Genomic DNA, 14241 nt, shown 5'->3' with positions numbered 1-14241 from the left:
ACAGGTATGTTCACTTTGTGAAAGAAAAGTCAGCCAGCTCTACATTTATGATTTGTGTACTTTTCTCTAGGTATTTATACGTCAGTAAAGTTTTTATTAAAATGTGTCATATTGTGACATAATGTTTGTGAACATTAATTTAGTCCCAACCAGTATTTTTATTAACAGAAGGACTTTGGGGCCGTCATCAGGAGATGTGACCCTCCTTTTTGTGGACTCTTACGCACTGCCTCCCTGGCCCGGTCTGCTTTCTGCTGCCTCTTTGGGACTGTGGGCTCAAAACCATCAATGTGGCCCTGTCTGTCAACCCTCCTGCCCGCTCTCTTCTTCCTTAGGTCACTGGAGCAACAGCCTCTTGGATCATTTATCTGAATTCATCCTTGTCAGAGTGAGGATCAATCAGAGCCCAGATGCTGCTTTTCATTAGCTAACAATTTCATTCATTAAAGATTAATAAGCATTAAAGGTTAATGCTAGGCACTGGGATACAGCAATGAAAAGACAGGCGTATGATCTTTCTGATAAGTGGGGAGACAGACAGTGAAGCTATTGCCATGAAGCGTGTTACAGTGCGACCATAATGGGGGGGGAGGGACAGGGGCGAGGGAAACCCTTAGGAGGGGCATCCCCACCGTCAGCCCAAAGTAGAACTTTCTCCGGTTCTGGTTGCCTTCTCTGCCTGTCTCCCCTGTACCTCAGGGATCACAGGGAGGCTCCGTGAATCACCAATGGAACTCCTGGAACTGCTCGAAGGTCTTCCTGCATGGATTCTCACCCTTTAAAGGATTCAGTTCTCAGCTGATGTCCTGGCTGGTCATCTCCTTCTCATATAAACAACCAAACCAAAATAGATCCCATGTCCATAGAGTAATACATAGTAGTGAAAGTGTAGTAACATTTATTGAGCTCTGTACATGTGCCAGACACTTTCTAAGCATTTTAACCATATTAATGTTATCCTCACAACAGCCCTATGAAATATGCATAATTATGATTTCCATTTTATAGATGGGAAAAGTGAAGCATGGAATAATTTATTCAGTGGCAGATCTGGGAATTGAATTTAGGAAGTCTGGCTCTAAAGCCCCACTTTGACTACTAGGCTGGAGATTAGCAAAAAAAAAAACCAAGTCAGAATTTTATTTGAGCCACTCTGTTTTCCCCAATATAGCATAAAAGTGTCTACAAATATGCACCTTTGCAGGTGAGCTTCGGAAACCTTTATCAAAGCTTTGGATTTCTTTTCTGCCTCTTACATCCACCAGGCTTCAGGCACTGGGAGCAGCCCAGGGCCCTCCAGAGAGATTTGCATGGTAGACATGTTTGGGCTGGTTGCTTAGCAACATGGAAGACAGTATGAATTTTTCATCAAGAAATTAGCATAGATTATTTCAGGGAGATGAACACACACCCACTGAATACACTAGGCTCTTGGAAACACAACGGAGCCCTCAGTCTGTCCATCAATCCCTTTCCAGTGGCCTGTCCTGGACCTGTCACAGCTTCCCATCCTAGTTTCTCCTAGTGATTGACGGTCCACTAGCGCGTTTTGTTAACTCCAGCAGAAAACATTGCTGCATTCTTGGAAATTTTCAGATTTTCAGGTACTGGCCCAGGTTACCATCAAGTACCTGTGGTGCAGGAAGAGGAATAGAGAAGCCATTGGACCCTGATGGAAGAAACACCTGGAGGGGAAATCAGAGGGAGCTTAAGGCAATGCCAGAAGGAAAGGGAGAGGCCAGCAGGATGGGGAAGCAGCAGACCCAGAAGACAAAGATGAGACAAGATAAAGAACAACAAACCACCCAGAGTTGGAGACCAGCGGGAGAAATCAGAATAAGCAGAGACGATTCCTGTACTGTCCACTCTATTTGACCCACAATCTCCTAACAACAAATAACAGTTCATCTCCCACTTCTGCCTTAAAGTTACTGTATTTACTACCTCCAGAGCTTATTTCTTGTTAACAAACATTGGGAAACCCTGCTTGGAGAATGGAGGAGCAGAGCTTCGCAGAGACAGGTTTTAAGAACTAAGGGATTCTATATGTATATGTCAGAATCGACATATGCATACAAAGGACCCCCATGACCAATTTGGTAAGATATAACGTTTATAGGTTTCTAAAGGAAAACAGGTGGAAAGGGTAAATCTATTCCTCCCTCCCCCTCTTTCCCTTCATTATGTTTATTGAGCACATACTATGTGCCAGATACGATGCTTGAGGGTGGGGATACAGTAGTAACTGTCCTCTCCTCAATGACACACTGACCCATTCTCAGTCCTCATGAAACTTGTGGTGTAATGGAGGAGACAAGAGTTAATAAAAGAAGAGCACGAATAAATGAAAATGTGAGATGGTGATAAGTGGCCTGAAGGGCAAGTTCTGGTGCTATGAGAGTGTAAAATGGAACGGATCCAGTCAAGGAGGTCAGTGAAGGCCTTTCTTCCTCGGTCAGTGATGGCCAAGCTGAGAGCTGCAGTTAGATGGGAAGTTAACCAGGGCAATGGGTGGAGTGTGAGGGACTCCAGACAGAGGAAGGAGCCTGTGCAAAGGTCCTGTGGCAGGTGGAAGCCTAGCACTTAGGAGGGTCTAGGGAAAGGCCAGTACAGCTGAAGAGCAGAGAGCAAGGGGGAGCCTGGTATACGATGAGGCTGGGGAGGTTGGCAGGCACCTGTGCAAGCAGGGCATTGTAGACCATGGACAGGTTCATACATTCACGTATCAAACATTTAATGCCTAGGGGAGGGGCATTAATACTTCAGGTACATCGTAAGAAGGCAGGGTTCTTTGGAAAAGACAATAATGCTGGGAAAAAAAAATAGGAGGCAACAGGAAAAGGGGAAGACCAGATATGAGACGGATTCTCTCCATAAAAGAAGTCATAGGCACAAGTCTATAGGAGCTGAGCAGGGTGGCTGAGGATAGGACATCACTCATTCATAGGATCGTCAGGAGTCAGCACCAACTCAACGGCACGTAATACACACACGGGAGGTACACTGACCTGTGTACTGCTAATATGAAGGTTGCCATTCGTTTCAAAACTTTTTTTTTAATTGAGGTGAAATGCACATAAAATTCACAATTTTAAAAGTGTACATATCAGTGGCATTTAGTTCACCCATATTGTCATGCAGCTATGCCTCCATCTGGTTCTACAGCATTTTCTTCCCCACTGAAGACATCTCCATACCCATTGAGCAGACACTATTCCTCTCTCCCCCTCCACTCCCTGGCAACCACCAGTCTGTTTCTGTCTTTATGGATTTGCCTCTTCTGCACATTTCATATCGTTGGAATTATAAAATATGTAGCCTTTTGTGTCTGGCTTCTTTCACTTCGCATCATGTATTTAAGGTTCATCCATGTTGTAGCAGGTATTAGTACTTTATTTCTTTTTATGACTGAATAACATCGCACTGTATGTATAGATTGCATTTTGTGTACCCGTTCATAAATTGATGGACATTTGGATGGATTTTACCTTTTGGTTATTGTGGACAGCGCTGCTGGGTACATTTCTGTACAAATATTTGTTTGAGTGCCTGTTTTCAGTTCTTCCAAGTATATACCTAGAAGTAGAATTGCTGGGTCCTATGGTAACTCTATGTTTAACTATTGGAGGAACTGCCAGACTGCTTTCCACAGTGGCCACACCATTGTACAATCCCACCAGCGGTATATGAAGGTTCAAATTTCTTCACATCCTTGCCAGCAATTGTTATTTTCTTTTTATTATTATAGACATTCTGGTGGGTGTGATGTGGCATCTCATTGTGGTATTTTCTAAACTTGTAATTAAAAAAGTAATCCAAACTCTCATTTAAAAAATATTCATCAGTATCTGGCAAGTTTTTAACAAACATTTGCTCTCTGCATTGGATGCCCATTAAATGAGTCCACACGGGTACACCCATAAAAACACCTCATTGTTCATGAGTCTCGTAAGAGGAGGGGATATGTGGCAGTCCTGGCTCCCTGGCTCTCCCAGCAAATTTGCACCTGCTGTTCCATCCTTTAATTATGTTGCATGTTCTCACTGTCACCTTCCCCTCCCGTTTCCCCTAAGCTTTAGTTCCTCATGTGTCCAGATCTGCTTCACCCAGTTACCTAGGGGCCCTACAAACCTGGGTCCAATTGAGGTGATATTTACTATCCTTTCACTGTCATTTCCGTATGGACTGACACCGTGTTTCCCCGAAAATAAGACCTAGCCCGACCATCAGCTCTAATGTGTCTTTTGGAGCAAAAATTAATATAAGACCCGGTATTTATTGTATTATATTATATTATATTATATTATATTATATTATATTATATTATATTATATTACATTACATTACATTACATTACTATATTATATTATATTATATTATATTATATTATATTATATTATATTATACTATCCCGGTCTTATATTATATTAAAATAAGATCGGGTCTTATATTAATTTTTGCTCCAAAAGACACATTAGAGCTGATGGTCCGGCTAGGTCTTATTTTCAGGTAAACATGGCATTACCAGGCCAGTGCGATGCTGGGAAAGTCCTTAATTCCCTCCAGTGTCAGTTCTCTGCACACACACTCAAAGCTTCCCACCAAGGAGTTCCCTAATTAGGTAGACTGTTTTAATTGATTTGTATTATAAAAAAAAAATTGCCAGGAAACTTTCACATGGTGTTTAAGGGTGTTATGGTGATATACAGTGATATTTTGGAAGTTGATTGGGGTTTGGGAGTGGACTTGGAATGCGTTATAATTTTCCCCACTTAAAACAATACTATAGAATACAAGTGACTGCTGTCTGAAATGCACTAGCTGGCACGTTTCCATGAACAGATGAGTGTTAAATAATGAGAGGTAGTTGCGTATATGAATATATGCAAATGCATGTACATATGCATGAAAAAGGAAGACAAGCGTCCTATGGGAATTCTGTGAAATTGAGTCTTAGTTCATCTGCCATAGACCCTAGGGTATTTTGACATTGTCACTGACTTCCCCCACCGGAGCTCATTAGCCTCATTAAAGTCCAATATATACTTTTTCTTCATAGGAAAACTGAGCAGGGCTTGGCAGATAGCAAGAGGAGAGGGGAGAAACGTTGAATGACTGCATGAATCCATGAATGGATGGATAGATGAATGGGGATGAGGGGGTTCATGGGGCCGCTGCCTCCGCTGCAGCCAGAAAAGCAATCCCAAGGACAGGAACACAGAGCAAGGTGCTGAGCTCGCTGAAGAATCTCTGCGCCTGCCTTTAGTGACACAGCAAGGAATCAAGACAAGCCGGGAGGCCGTGGCAGCTTCACTTTCTATTGGTTCCCTTCCCTTTGAATCTCCCAACACTTGGCTAACATTGGAGACAGTTTAAAAAAATCTTCAGCTTGCAAGGCCAATGAGATAATGCTCCCCAAAACTATGTCAGACTTGGAAAAGCATCATAAACCACACAGTTTGGGACTTGCTGCTAAGAATGGCAGAATGAGCAGGAGGTAGGTTATTGAGGCTCCTGAAGACTGTTCTTCAAATAGCACTCAGAATAATGTTTTGGAGAGGACGGCATTTGAAGATGAAAGTAAGGCTGGGGAAAAGCTGTTTGGTTGGGCACCTGGAAGAGCTGATGGAAACAGCGGCGTGTGTAGAATAACTTCAGTTAGCTCCAAGCTCATTCTGTGTTTCAGGTCCTCCGCCTTTCTCCCAGTGCACCCCCGAGCATATTCAAATGCATTTTCATTTCCGGCAATTCACTTCATGTAGAAAAAAGGGTGAGGCTATCAGAGAGACGTACAGTGAAGGCAGCGATGATATGTCAAGAGACGACACTCCACAGTAAAATATCAACACAATCTGGAGGGCTTTTTGGCACATTCCCTGCAAATGCGTCATCTAATGATCCCGTTTGTTACAATGAAAGAAGAATGGATCCTTTAAACAGCAACATGACTGTCGCCCTTTGTGCGACAGCCTCATGACAAAACACGCGGAGACAAAGACGGAAAAGAGAGGCATGAACACGAGCTTAGGTAATCCGCCCGTAACCACGGCATGGTAGACCTGAATTTGATTTTGGATAGTAACAACCCTGTTTTTTGAGACCACTCAGAAGAGGAAATTGCCTCTTCGAATAAAAATGTTCGTTTCAGGATCCAGCGACTGGGACCTAATAGGAAGCAAGTAGACTTAGACCCCCAACGTGAATTTGAACTCAGCCTCCCACCCCTGTCCAGCTAAATGACCTTCACCATTCTGAACCCCATTTTTCTCATCAGTAAAGCAGAGAGCTGACAATAAGGGTCTCCAAGGTAACAGTAAAGGCTAAATGAGATAACACTTTTGAAAGCGCTCAGCAGACTCAGCACCTGGCTATTATTCAGAGCGTATTTTACGTGTCTCTGAATCATTTTCTAATTTATCCTTTGCCAAAGCCACGACTTGTCTGTCTCTTCACTAAGCAGGAAAAAGAGAGTCCATTAAAAACATTCCAGCTGTGAAAAAAGAAAGTGTGGGAAGGGGAGCATGAACATTCCACTTCTAAGATATTCATTCATTCGAAACATTTCTTGATCACCTACTATATGCGAGGCACTGAGAGCACCGGGGACACCACAGTGGCCACAGACGACATCCCTGACCTGCGGCAGCTCATATTCTAAGGATAGAGATATTCATCACACAGCCACACAAATGAATATAAATCTACAGCTGTGTTAGGTGTGTGAGGTTGCTGAGGGGACTCCCACAAAGTGATAATTGATTAGTGCTCTGATCTTCAACATTTTTGGAGACCTCTTTCAGAAAAAAAAGTCGTGGGCATGTACCCCTATACTTGTATAGTTAATTCTTTGTAAAGCTATATATGCTTATATATTATATATAGCTTATTCCACTAAAGTATCATGTACATTATAAAACATTCACAAAACAAACTTTCTAAAACAGTATGATAAAAACAAATTATAAAACGAAATTCTGTTATTTTCTTCCCATACCCTAAACGGACTGTCTTGCTCACCCCTGTGGCATACAGCGAACGGTATTTACTAGGTAAAGGTGTTGGGGATGAGGGGTCAAAGTCTTCTTGACATAGGACATGTGCAAAGGTCCTGTGGAAAGAAAAAATGTCACTTAGGAGGGACTGGAAGAAGGTCAACATGGGGACAGCATAGAGGGCACAGGAAAGAGTGATGAGAAGTGGGGGAGGTGGGTTAGGGCAGAGCCACACAGGGCCTTCTGGGCCACCATAGGTAGCTACTGATGTGACAAGCAAGATGTGACAGAGTCAGATTTGGGTTGTAAAAAGATCCTTTTGGATGTGGGGGAAGTGAGGAAACCAGGGGAAGACATGAAGGGAGGCTCTGGGGGTTTAGGCCACTATGATGGTGGCAGTGGTTTGGAGGGATGTTTAGAAAATAAATGGACTGACTTTGCCTGTGGGTGGGATGTGGGCTTCAGGCAGGGGGAGTGCGTTAGAGATGACACCGGAGTTTTCTACTTGCCCCACTGCTTGCTGGTAGCAATTAGTGAAACAGGGAACACTCAAAAAAGTTGAGGTCATGCGTTTCAAGTCATGAGTTGGTTCACTTGTGTGCAGGGAGAACGTGAGGAGTCATCGAGCTATTTCCATAAGAAGTCGGTTGCGCCAGTGGTTCAGCAGGTCTGGAGCTTGCAGTGTGGCTGTGAAGTCTATGGGGGAACTGGAGACATGTCCTTGGGAGTCCTACGTAGGAGACCGCAACTGCAGTGGTGGCATGGCTGAGACCACCCAGGAGGAGAGGAGAATGAAGAGGGAAGAAGTTCCTAGAACAAGTCCTGAGGGACACCATCATTTAATGAGACAAGGAAAGGTGGTCAGAGAGGAGGGAGAAAAACCTAGAGAATGTAATGTGAAAATAATAATAATAATAGAAAACACTTTTTAAGAGGAAGGGAATCATCAACTGGGAAGCCTGCCGCTGAAAAGTCAAGTAAGATAACACTGACAAAATCCACAGGAATTAGATCGTGAAGGTCTTCGGTGACCTTGGAGACCAATGATGACCTTCAATGGGTCAAGGGAACTTTTACATTAGAGAGTGGGTAGCAAGTGATGAATGAAGAAAGCACTCAGTATCGGCCATTCTTCTGAGATGCGTGGCTGCAAAGGGGTGGAGAGGGTGAGGGCAGTGGTGGAGCAGGGGACAAGAAGTCAAAGGATCATTGAGTACATTTGAAAACTGATGAGAAGGAGCCAGTTGAAGAGAAAATGAACATTCAAGAGAAAAAGAGGCAGAGATTGAAAATAGCTAGTTGTCGTGAAGGGTGCCAGGCAGGGTCTCAGCTCCCGCTCCCCACATAAGAACGCAGGACACGGTGAGGCCAAAAAGGAACACCCACGGAGCCGTATGTAGGGGAGTCATACTACTCCATTCTCTCTGGCGGCTGGGTTGGAGACACAGGAAGCAGGAGCCACACAGTTGGCAACCCTCACTGCACCGCTTGCAGGCCCAGCCACCATCTTCTTGCTAGCCCCCATTTGCTGCTAGCGTAACCACGGCAGTTATATTAGTGGCCAATGGCTCACTGGTTACAGCTGACGGCCAACTAGCCACAGCTGATGGCCATCCAATCACAGTTGATGGCCATTTACTACCTGAGCCAGCACCTTTCCATGTGAGACCGAGAGCCTGGAAACTGCTTTTTGGTGTTCTGTCCCTACACTAGTCTAAGGCCCCCACAAAGGCAGTGGGGATGGGGTGCAAGGCTGGGATGGAAAGACTGGTCTTGGAGGGAGAGCCAGAGGGATCCTCTCCCTGCAGTGTAACACATCTGGGGTGGGACACAGCATCAGTCCAAACGAAGGACGGCAGGTTTACATGTCTGTGAGCAGGATGCTAAGGGGCCTCAATTTTCTTGGCTTCTTTTTTCTCTATGTAGGAAGTCTGAGGAGACAGAGAAGTTCCGAGGTGGGCTTGAGGGAGGAGTTAGGGAAATGGCAGGATTTGCGGGCAGGATGAGAGCGTGCTTGGGGTCGGCGACCATGGATTCCTCATGGAACCATCCGCCGCGGTGAGTGACTCTCCGGCAGCGCAGGGCTATTGGATGCAGGCATCATGGTGTAACTGTGACGTCCAATGTTGGAGTTTTACCACCTGACATCAGGGAAAGGACAAGGAGGCAAGGGGGGCGGAGGGTTAGATTCTAAAAAGGTGTAGTTGAAATGATGGTCCAGGGAATGGAATCGGGAAAGTTCCAAAGTGAAGAAAGGGGAGAGAGAGTGGAGGGCTCCCAGGTCTGAAGCCTCCTTTGGGTGGAAGAACAGCTGTGAAGGGCCTCAGTCGCCAGCTGGAAGCAGGGGGCTGTGGCCCTGCGGGCAATATGCCAACCAGGGTCAAAGTGCCAGAACCATCCTTCAGTTCCTTCATAAGGTAGGCAGAGGTCGGGGTGAGGGCACAGCATTAGAGTGAATAATTGATAGACTTGAAGTTGTTATTATTGAGACGAGCAGATGAGTCAGCAGCTGGTGAAGTCAGCAGTCATGTGCCATATGGTGTTTCTGGAATTCTTCTTTATTTTAGGAAAACATGAGACTCGAAAGAAGGAGCACCTTGAACCTATAACTTCTGAAGCCCGCAGGAGGCTCAGCCAGGGCGCTTGCCGTGAGTCTGGCTGTCCTAGTGGCTTAGCCTCTGGAAAGTAGTCATGACACTACCAGTGTGTTTTCAGTTCCCTGAATCACAGCCTTAAATCCAGGCAACGTCCAAAAGTGCACAGATTGTCCCCAGTAGAGCACATCAGGGACCATGGCCTCTGCAGGAACAGAGGAGAAGGGGTGACTCTGGCTGTTGCCACCACTGGAAAGAAACCAAACTCCCGATGACTCCTGCAAGTGACCTTTGGGAGGCTGCACTAATGGCCACGGTACATGAGATGGTTATTGCATTCATAAATAGTATTACTAATTACGTTGTCATTCAAACAACCACTCTAAAATGATCTGACTTTATGTCCCAGATGAGTGGAGGACAGAAAGCCCTTGGGCTTTGGGTTCCAGTGTCACTGTGCCCCTTGCTTGCTGTGTGATGGTAGACTAAGGACTTCATCTTTCTGTGCTTCAGTGTGGCCATTTGTTTACTGTGTCATTGTCACTGAATTGCTATGGGAGTTAAATCAGGCAATCCCAGGAGGGCAGTGCCTGGCCCTTTGCATCTCTAATCCTCCTCCCCTCACCCTGACTCCCGCTCCCCCCAAACCTGTCCCATTTTTCTACCTCCCGTGCCCTAACCCCAGAAGGCCAGGTCTGGGAGCGTGAACGGTGCCCAGCTTCTCCTGGCCCCAGGATACTCTCCATTCCTGTTGCTTTCCTTCACCATCCACACCTTCGTAAATATCTGCTTTGTGAACTCCCCTCAATAACCCACTTTGTGCCTTCTGTTCCTCCCAAATCCTTATTGGTAGGATCCTCAATCGACGTTAGCTATTATTATCAACCCTAATAATTAATAACAATAACGGGACAGTGTGCATCAGAGTGAGTGTGTACAGATTGGCAAAGTTCGGGGCCAACAACAGTAAAGTAAGCCCTCTGTTTGCACAAGGCTTGATTGTTTAAAAACTGCTTTTGTTTTCCCATTTGAGCCAGTCTCTAGCCTGGTGCTCTGTGCATCTCAAAGCTTTTGACACGTGCTTGCCACGCAGACCCCCCCTGCTGATAAGAAGTTTCAATTCTTTCTCATTTCAAAAAGCTTGAAGTGAGCTAAGGAAAAATATTTGACATTGGTAGTAACTTAGAAACAAGTACTCTGATATTACCGACGTTCCGTGATGAAATCGCATTTTTGTGACAACATTCGTAGACTGTTGGAATGGTGACTCGTGTGAGGCAGAAAGAAAATGCAATAGGCTTGTATCCTGCTTAAAAGAAGGAACAGCTACATCTGTGGATGATACTCACCGGTTTTGAGTCAGCTAAAATGACGGCTGAGAGGCGCATGTTAGAAGCAGCCCCTCAGCGGCGGTCCCTTGAAATCTCCTTGCTGATCTCTCACGAGAGTCACACAGAAGACCCAGTGGCTGTGGCTGTTGACATGTAATGATGCTCAGGGAGTATGCTTTTCTGGAATAGCAGACCTGAGAGATAATAATGAAAGTACTTATTTCTTGATATAGCGCTCTTGTATTTCTCCCGCTCCCTACACGTCACTCCACCCCTAAACACTGCCACATCTTCCTTGGAGAAGTCTCAAGCATTGCTGCTTTCCTTTGTCATCTCCACAGGCATTACCCTTACTTCCTCTCACCTGGATTACTCCCACCGTGTCTCCGGGCTGGCCTGCTCACCTCCAGCTTGCTCTGCTTCAGTCTCTCCTGCACGCATCTGCTAGTTTGATTTACTGACGCCATTCTCCCGATCACAAACTGTCAAAGTCTCTCCACTATTTAGAAAACAGAATTAAAAATAGTTTGCTGGGCACTCAAGGCCTTTCATCTCCTGGCCTCCCCATTCCTTCGCAAATCCATTTCTCCAAGCCATCCAACCTCTCTCTTCGGCAGGTTTCCCAGACTCACCAGGCCCCCTGTGTAGCCATGCTGCTGCCTTTCTCTCCATCTGAGATACCTCTGCCTCTCCTGTTTGCAGTTATCCTTGAATGGTGGGCTGAAGCTCTCCTCTAGGAAGACTTCTCTGATCTCGTTGACGATGAGGTATTCCTCCTTAGGTCTTCTGTAGCACACGGTGCAGACATTTGGCCTTTTAAGACTACTGTCTCTACTCACGTACCTTTTTATAAGTACGCATCAGGAAGAGCATATAGCTTTTATCTTGCGTATCAATTCTTATTTAATTGGTAGTAGCTTCCTGGAGCCCTGGGCTGAACAGGCTGTGTCTGAGCATGACAAGAAAGAATGCTTTAATCAGTTTACTCATGTCTGCCATGGGCATAGGGTAGGAGAGGGGTAGCATTAGCACTTCATAATTCCCATATATGGGATGATCTCCATCATTAGATGATACACTTCCTGAGGGCAAGGACTAATTCATGTATCTTCTGTGGTCTGTCGGGTGGGTGAATACAGAGCAGGCAACAAGTGTGCTGATTTCTGTTTGATTGGCTAGGAATATGGGGTTGCTTGATTCAAGGGTTTTGGCTTAAAACCGAAATATAAGGAGAATCTAGTTAAATAGTCACTGTCCTGTTTTGAAGTCACACTTTACAACTAGGCTGTTTTTAAACTGCCAGTTTGGAAATTGATGTACTTTCCAAGTGTCTGCACATAAGTGGACGGATGTCTTCCATCAGTGGTTCTCTGCACGTATTTTCCATGCTGCACCACCTTTGAAGGACGGCATTCACATGTTCAAAGGGTTCTACAGAATTCACCTTTTTCTCTCCCACTAAGAAAAGCTTATCAGAGTGTGAAAGAGGTATTGTTTGTTATAAGAATAACCTTGAATGTGCTCTAATCAATTTTTAAAATGGGTAAAACAAAAAGCTATCACATTTCAGTACTTTAGCTATCATTTGTAAAATATTGGCATAATACCAAGGTTAAAAATTATCACCTTTGTCAATGGTTTCATCAATGAGTCAAGCATCATGGAATCAAAACGTCCTATAGCTGCTCTGGAAGAAGATTCTGAATTCATTGTCAAGGAAACTGGCATATAACCAGATTTTCCAGCTTTTAATACCAAATGGCTCTCTTACATTAAAAACATAGCCCCCAGAAATGAGAAAGTGAGAAAAAAATGTCTAGAGTATTCAGACAGACACTGTTGGCTAAGACCAGAGAGACCGATATTAAACATGAGTGTTCTCGTCTCACAGACGTTATTGATGATGCAAGGCTGAGATCCGCTCCTACACATGGGCTCAGTTTAACAGAAAGACTTTTAAGGCCCTAGTAAACCAATACAGTGCCAGGGGTGGGGTGGGGGGAGTGGAAATTTTGGAAGTTGAAGGAGGGCTGAGAGACTTTGCTCAGAGTCAATCTCACTGCCAACAGCCCTGCTGTGGTGGCTGGAGTGGGAAGGCTGTTTGAGCCCCAGATTACTGATCAAAGGGGTTTTCAGTGACCTTTATCGATATCCCAGCTTTCAGAAATGTTTATGACAAGTGCTAATGAGGTTCTGACATAGTTTTGACATTGTCTTGGCCGATGTCACAAATGAAACACATTTTCAGCACAAAGAATGTCGAGCTTAGGTTCGGTACTGAGAGTATTAACAAAACTGATACCCAAACATCTAGGCAGTTCATTAAAAAACCCAGGCAACTGGTTGGGGAGAAGAATGGGGTCATCAATCTAATGATGTGGTACCTGCCAGCAAATCAAAAACAATGAATCTGGATGTTTCCATGTTTACCTGTTTATGGTTGGTATCCAGAGACATAGCCCCCAGGGAACTGTGTGATGTAGTGTGTGGTTAGAATGGACTTGGGGTCCAAGCCTGGAGCTGTCATACATTAGCCGTGGGATCTTGGACAAGTGTCAAAATCTCTGAGCCTCAATTTCCTCCTCTGTAGAGAAAATATTGAAGTTATTTTAATTTATTAATGGTGTATAGACTAGAGAAAATAGTAGACACTTATCTGTAGGGTGGTGTGATTTATACAATAAAGTTTGCAGCGCTTCTCAGAACATCTGCTACACAGGAAGTGGTCAAGAGATGGCAGCCATATTGCCTTTTCAGGCATTATGATGGTGACTGATGAAGTCAATGCAGGAACTACCTACAAGAAGTAAATCTCTAGGCAGGACCTTGACATTTGGTGGTTTCCAGTCCCGTGGAATTTTGTTTTGTTTTGTTCAATGTTGTTTTTGAATTCTGTTTCCTCTGAAAATATTGGGATAATGGCAACATTCATTGCCCCTCCTCTTCTCATTGGGGCTTTACGCTTTAGTTGTACCTGCTGTCCTCTGAACACACCGCAGACTCTCAAGCCACTGCCTTGGCCCAAAATGACCTTCTCCCACCTCTCTACCTGGCCAACTGCTGCCTGGGTTGCAGAGGAGGTTGCCCTCCAAAAGTGAGGGCCTCTGAATCTTCCGGAAACATCTCCTCGCCCCAATACACACATCACCCTGCCGCCTCCCCAGGCAACATTTGCTCTTATGTACTCTGTCTCGTATTTTGCTGGTCTCCATCAGAGCAGTTATTATACTAAACCCCCTGCTGTCCACTCCTCCCACCCATATAGTGTGTGAGAGCAAGAACCAGTGTCTTCCGTGGCTTCCATCATGTAAAAGGTTCTCAGTG

The 14241-nt window shown here is 44.8% G+C and overlaps 1 protein-coding gene across 2 annotated transcripts in view; it reads left to right on the top strand.

Moving 5' to 3' along the window:
* The window catches only part of SYT13 (synaptotagmin 13), a 44725-nt gene that overhangs the window by 6994 nt on the left and 23490 nt on the right, over positions 1–14241 (top strand). Inside the window, exon 1 of one of the 2 annotated variants that reach the window (XM_074336260.1) lies at positions 1817–2099. The exons of the other annotated variant lie outside the window; for it this stretch is intronic. Within the exon in view, the coding sequence (XP_074192361.1) occupies positions 2088–2099 (12 nt within the window). The 5' untranslated portion in view covers positions 1817–2087. Of the gene's footprint in view, positions 1–1816; positions 2100–14241 lie in introns of those variants that run through there. 2 annotated transcript variants of the gene reach the window in all.

The sequence above is a fragment of the Rhinolophus sinicus genome, linkage group LG06 (genome assembly GCF_036562045.2).
Source record: "Rhinolophus sinicus isolate RSC01 linkage group LG06, ASM3656204v1, whole genome shotgun sequence".
NCBI classification, from domain to species: Eukaryota; Metazoa; Chordata; class Mammalia; order Chiroptera; family Rhinolophidae; genus Rhinolophus; species Rhinolophus sinicus.
The sequence above is the reverse complement of the archived record's forward strand: the minus strand, read 5'-3'. Positions and strand labels throughout refer to the sequence as shown.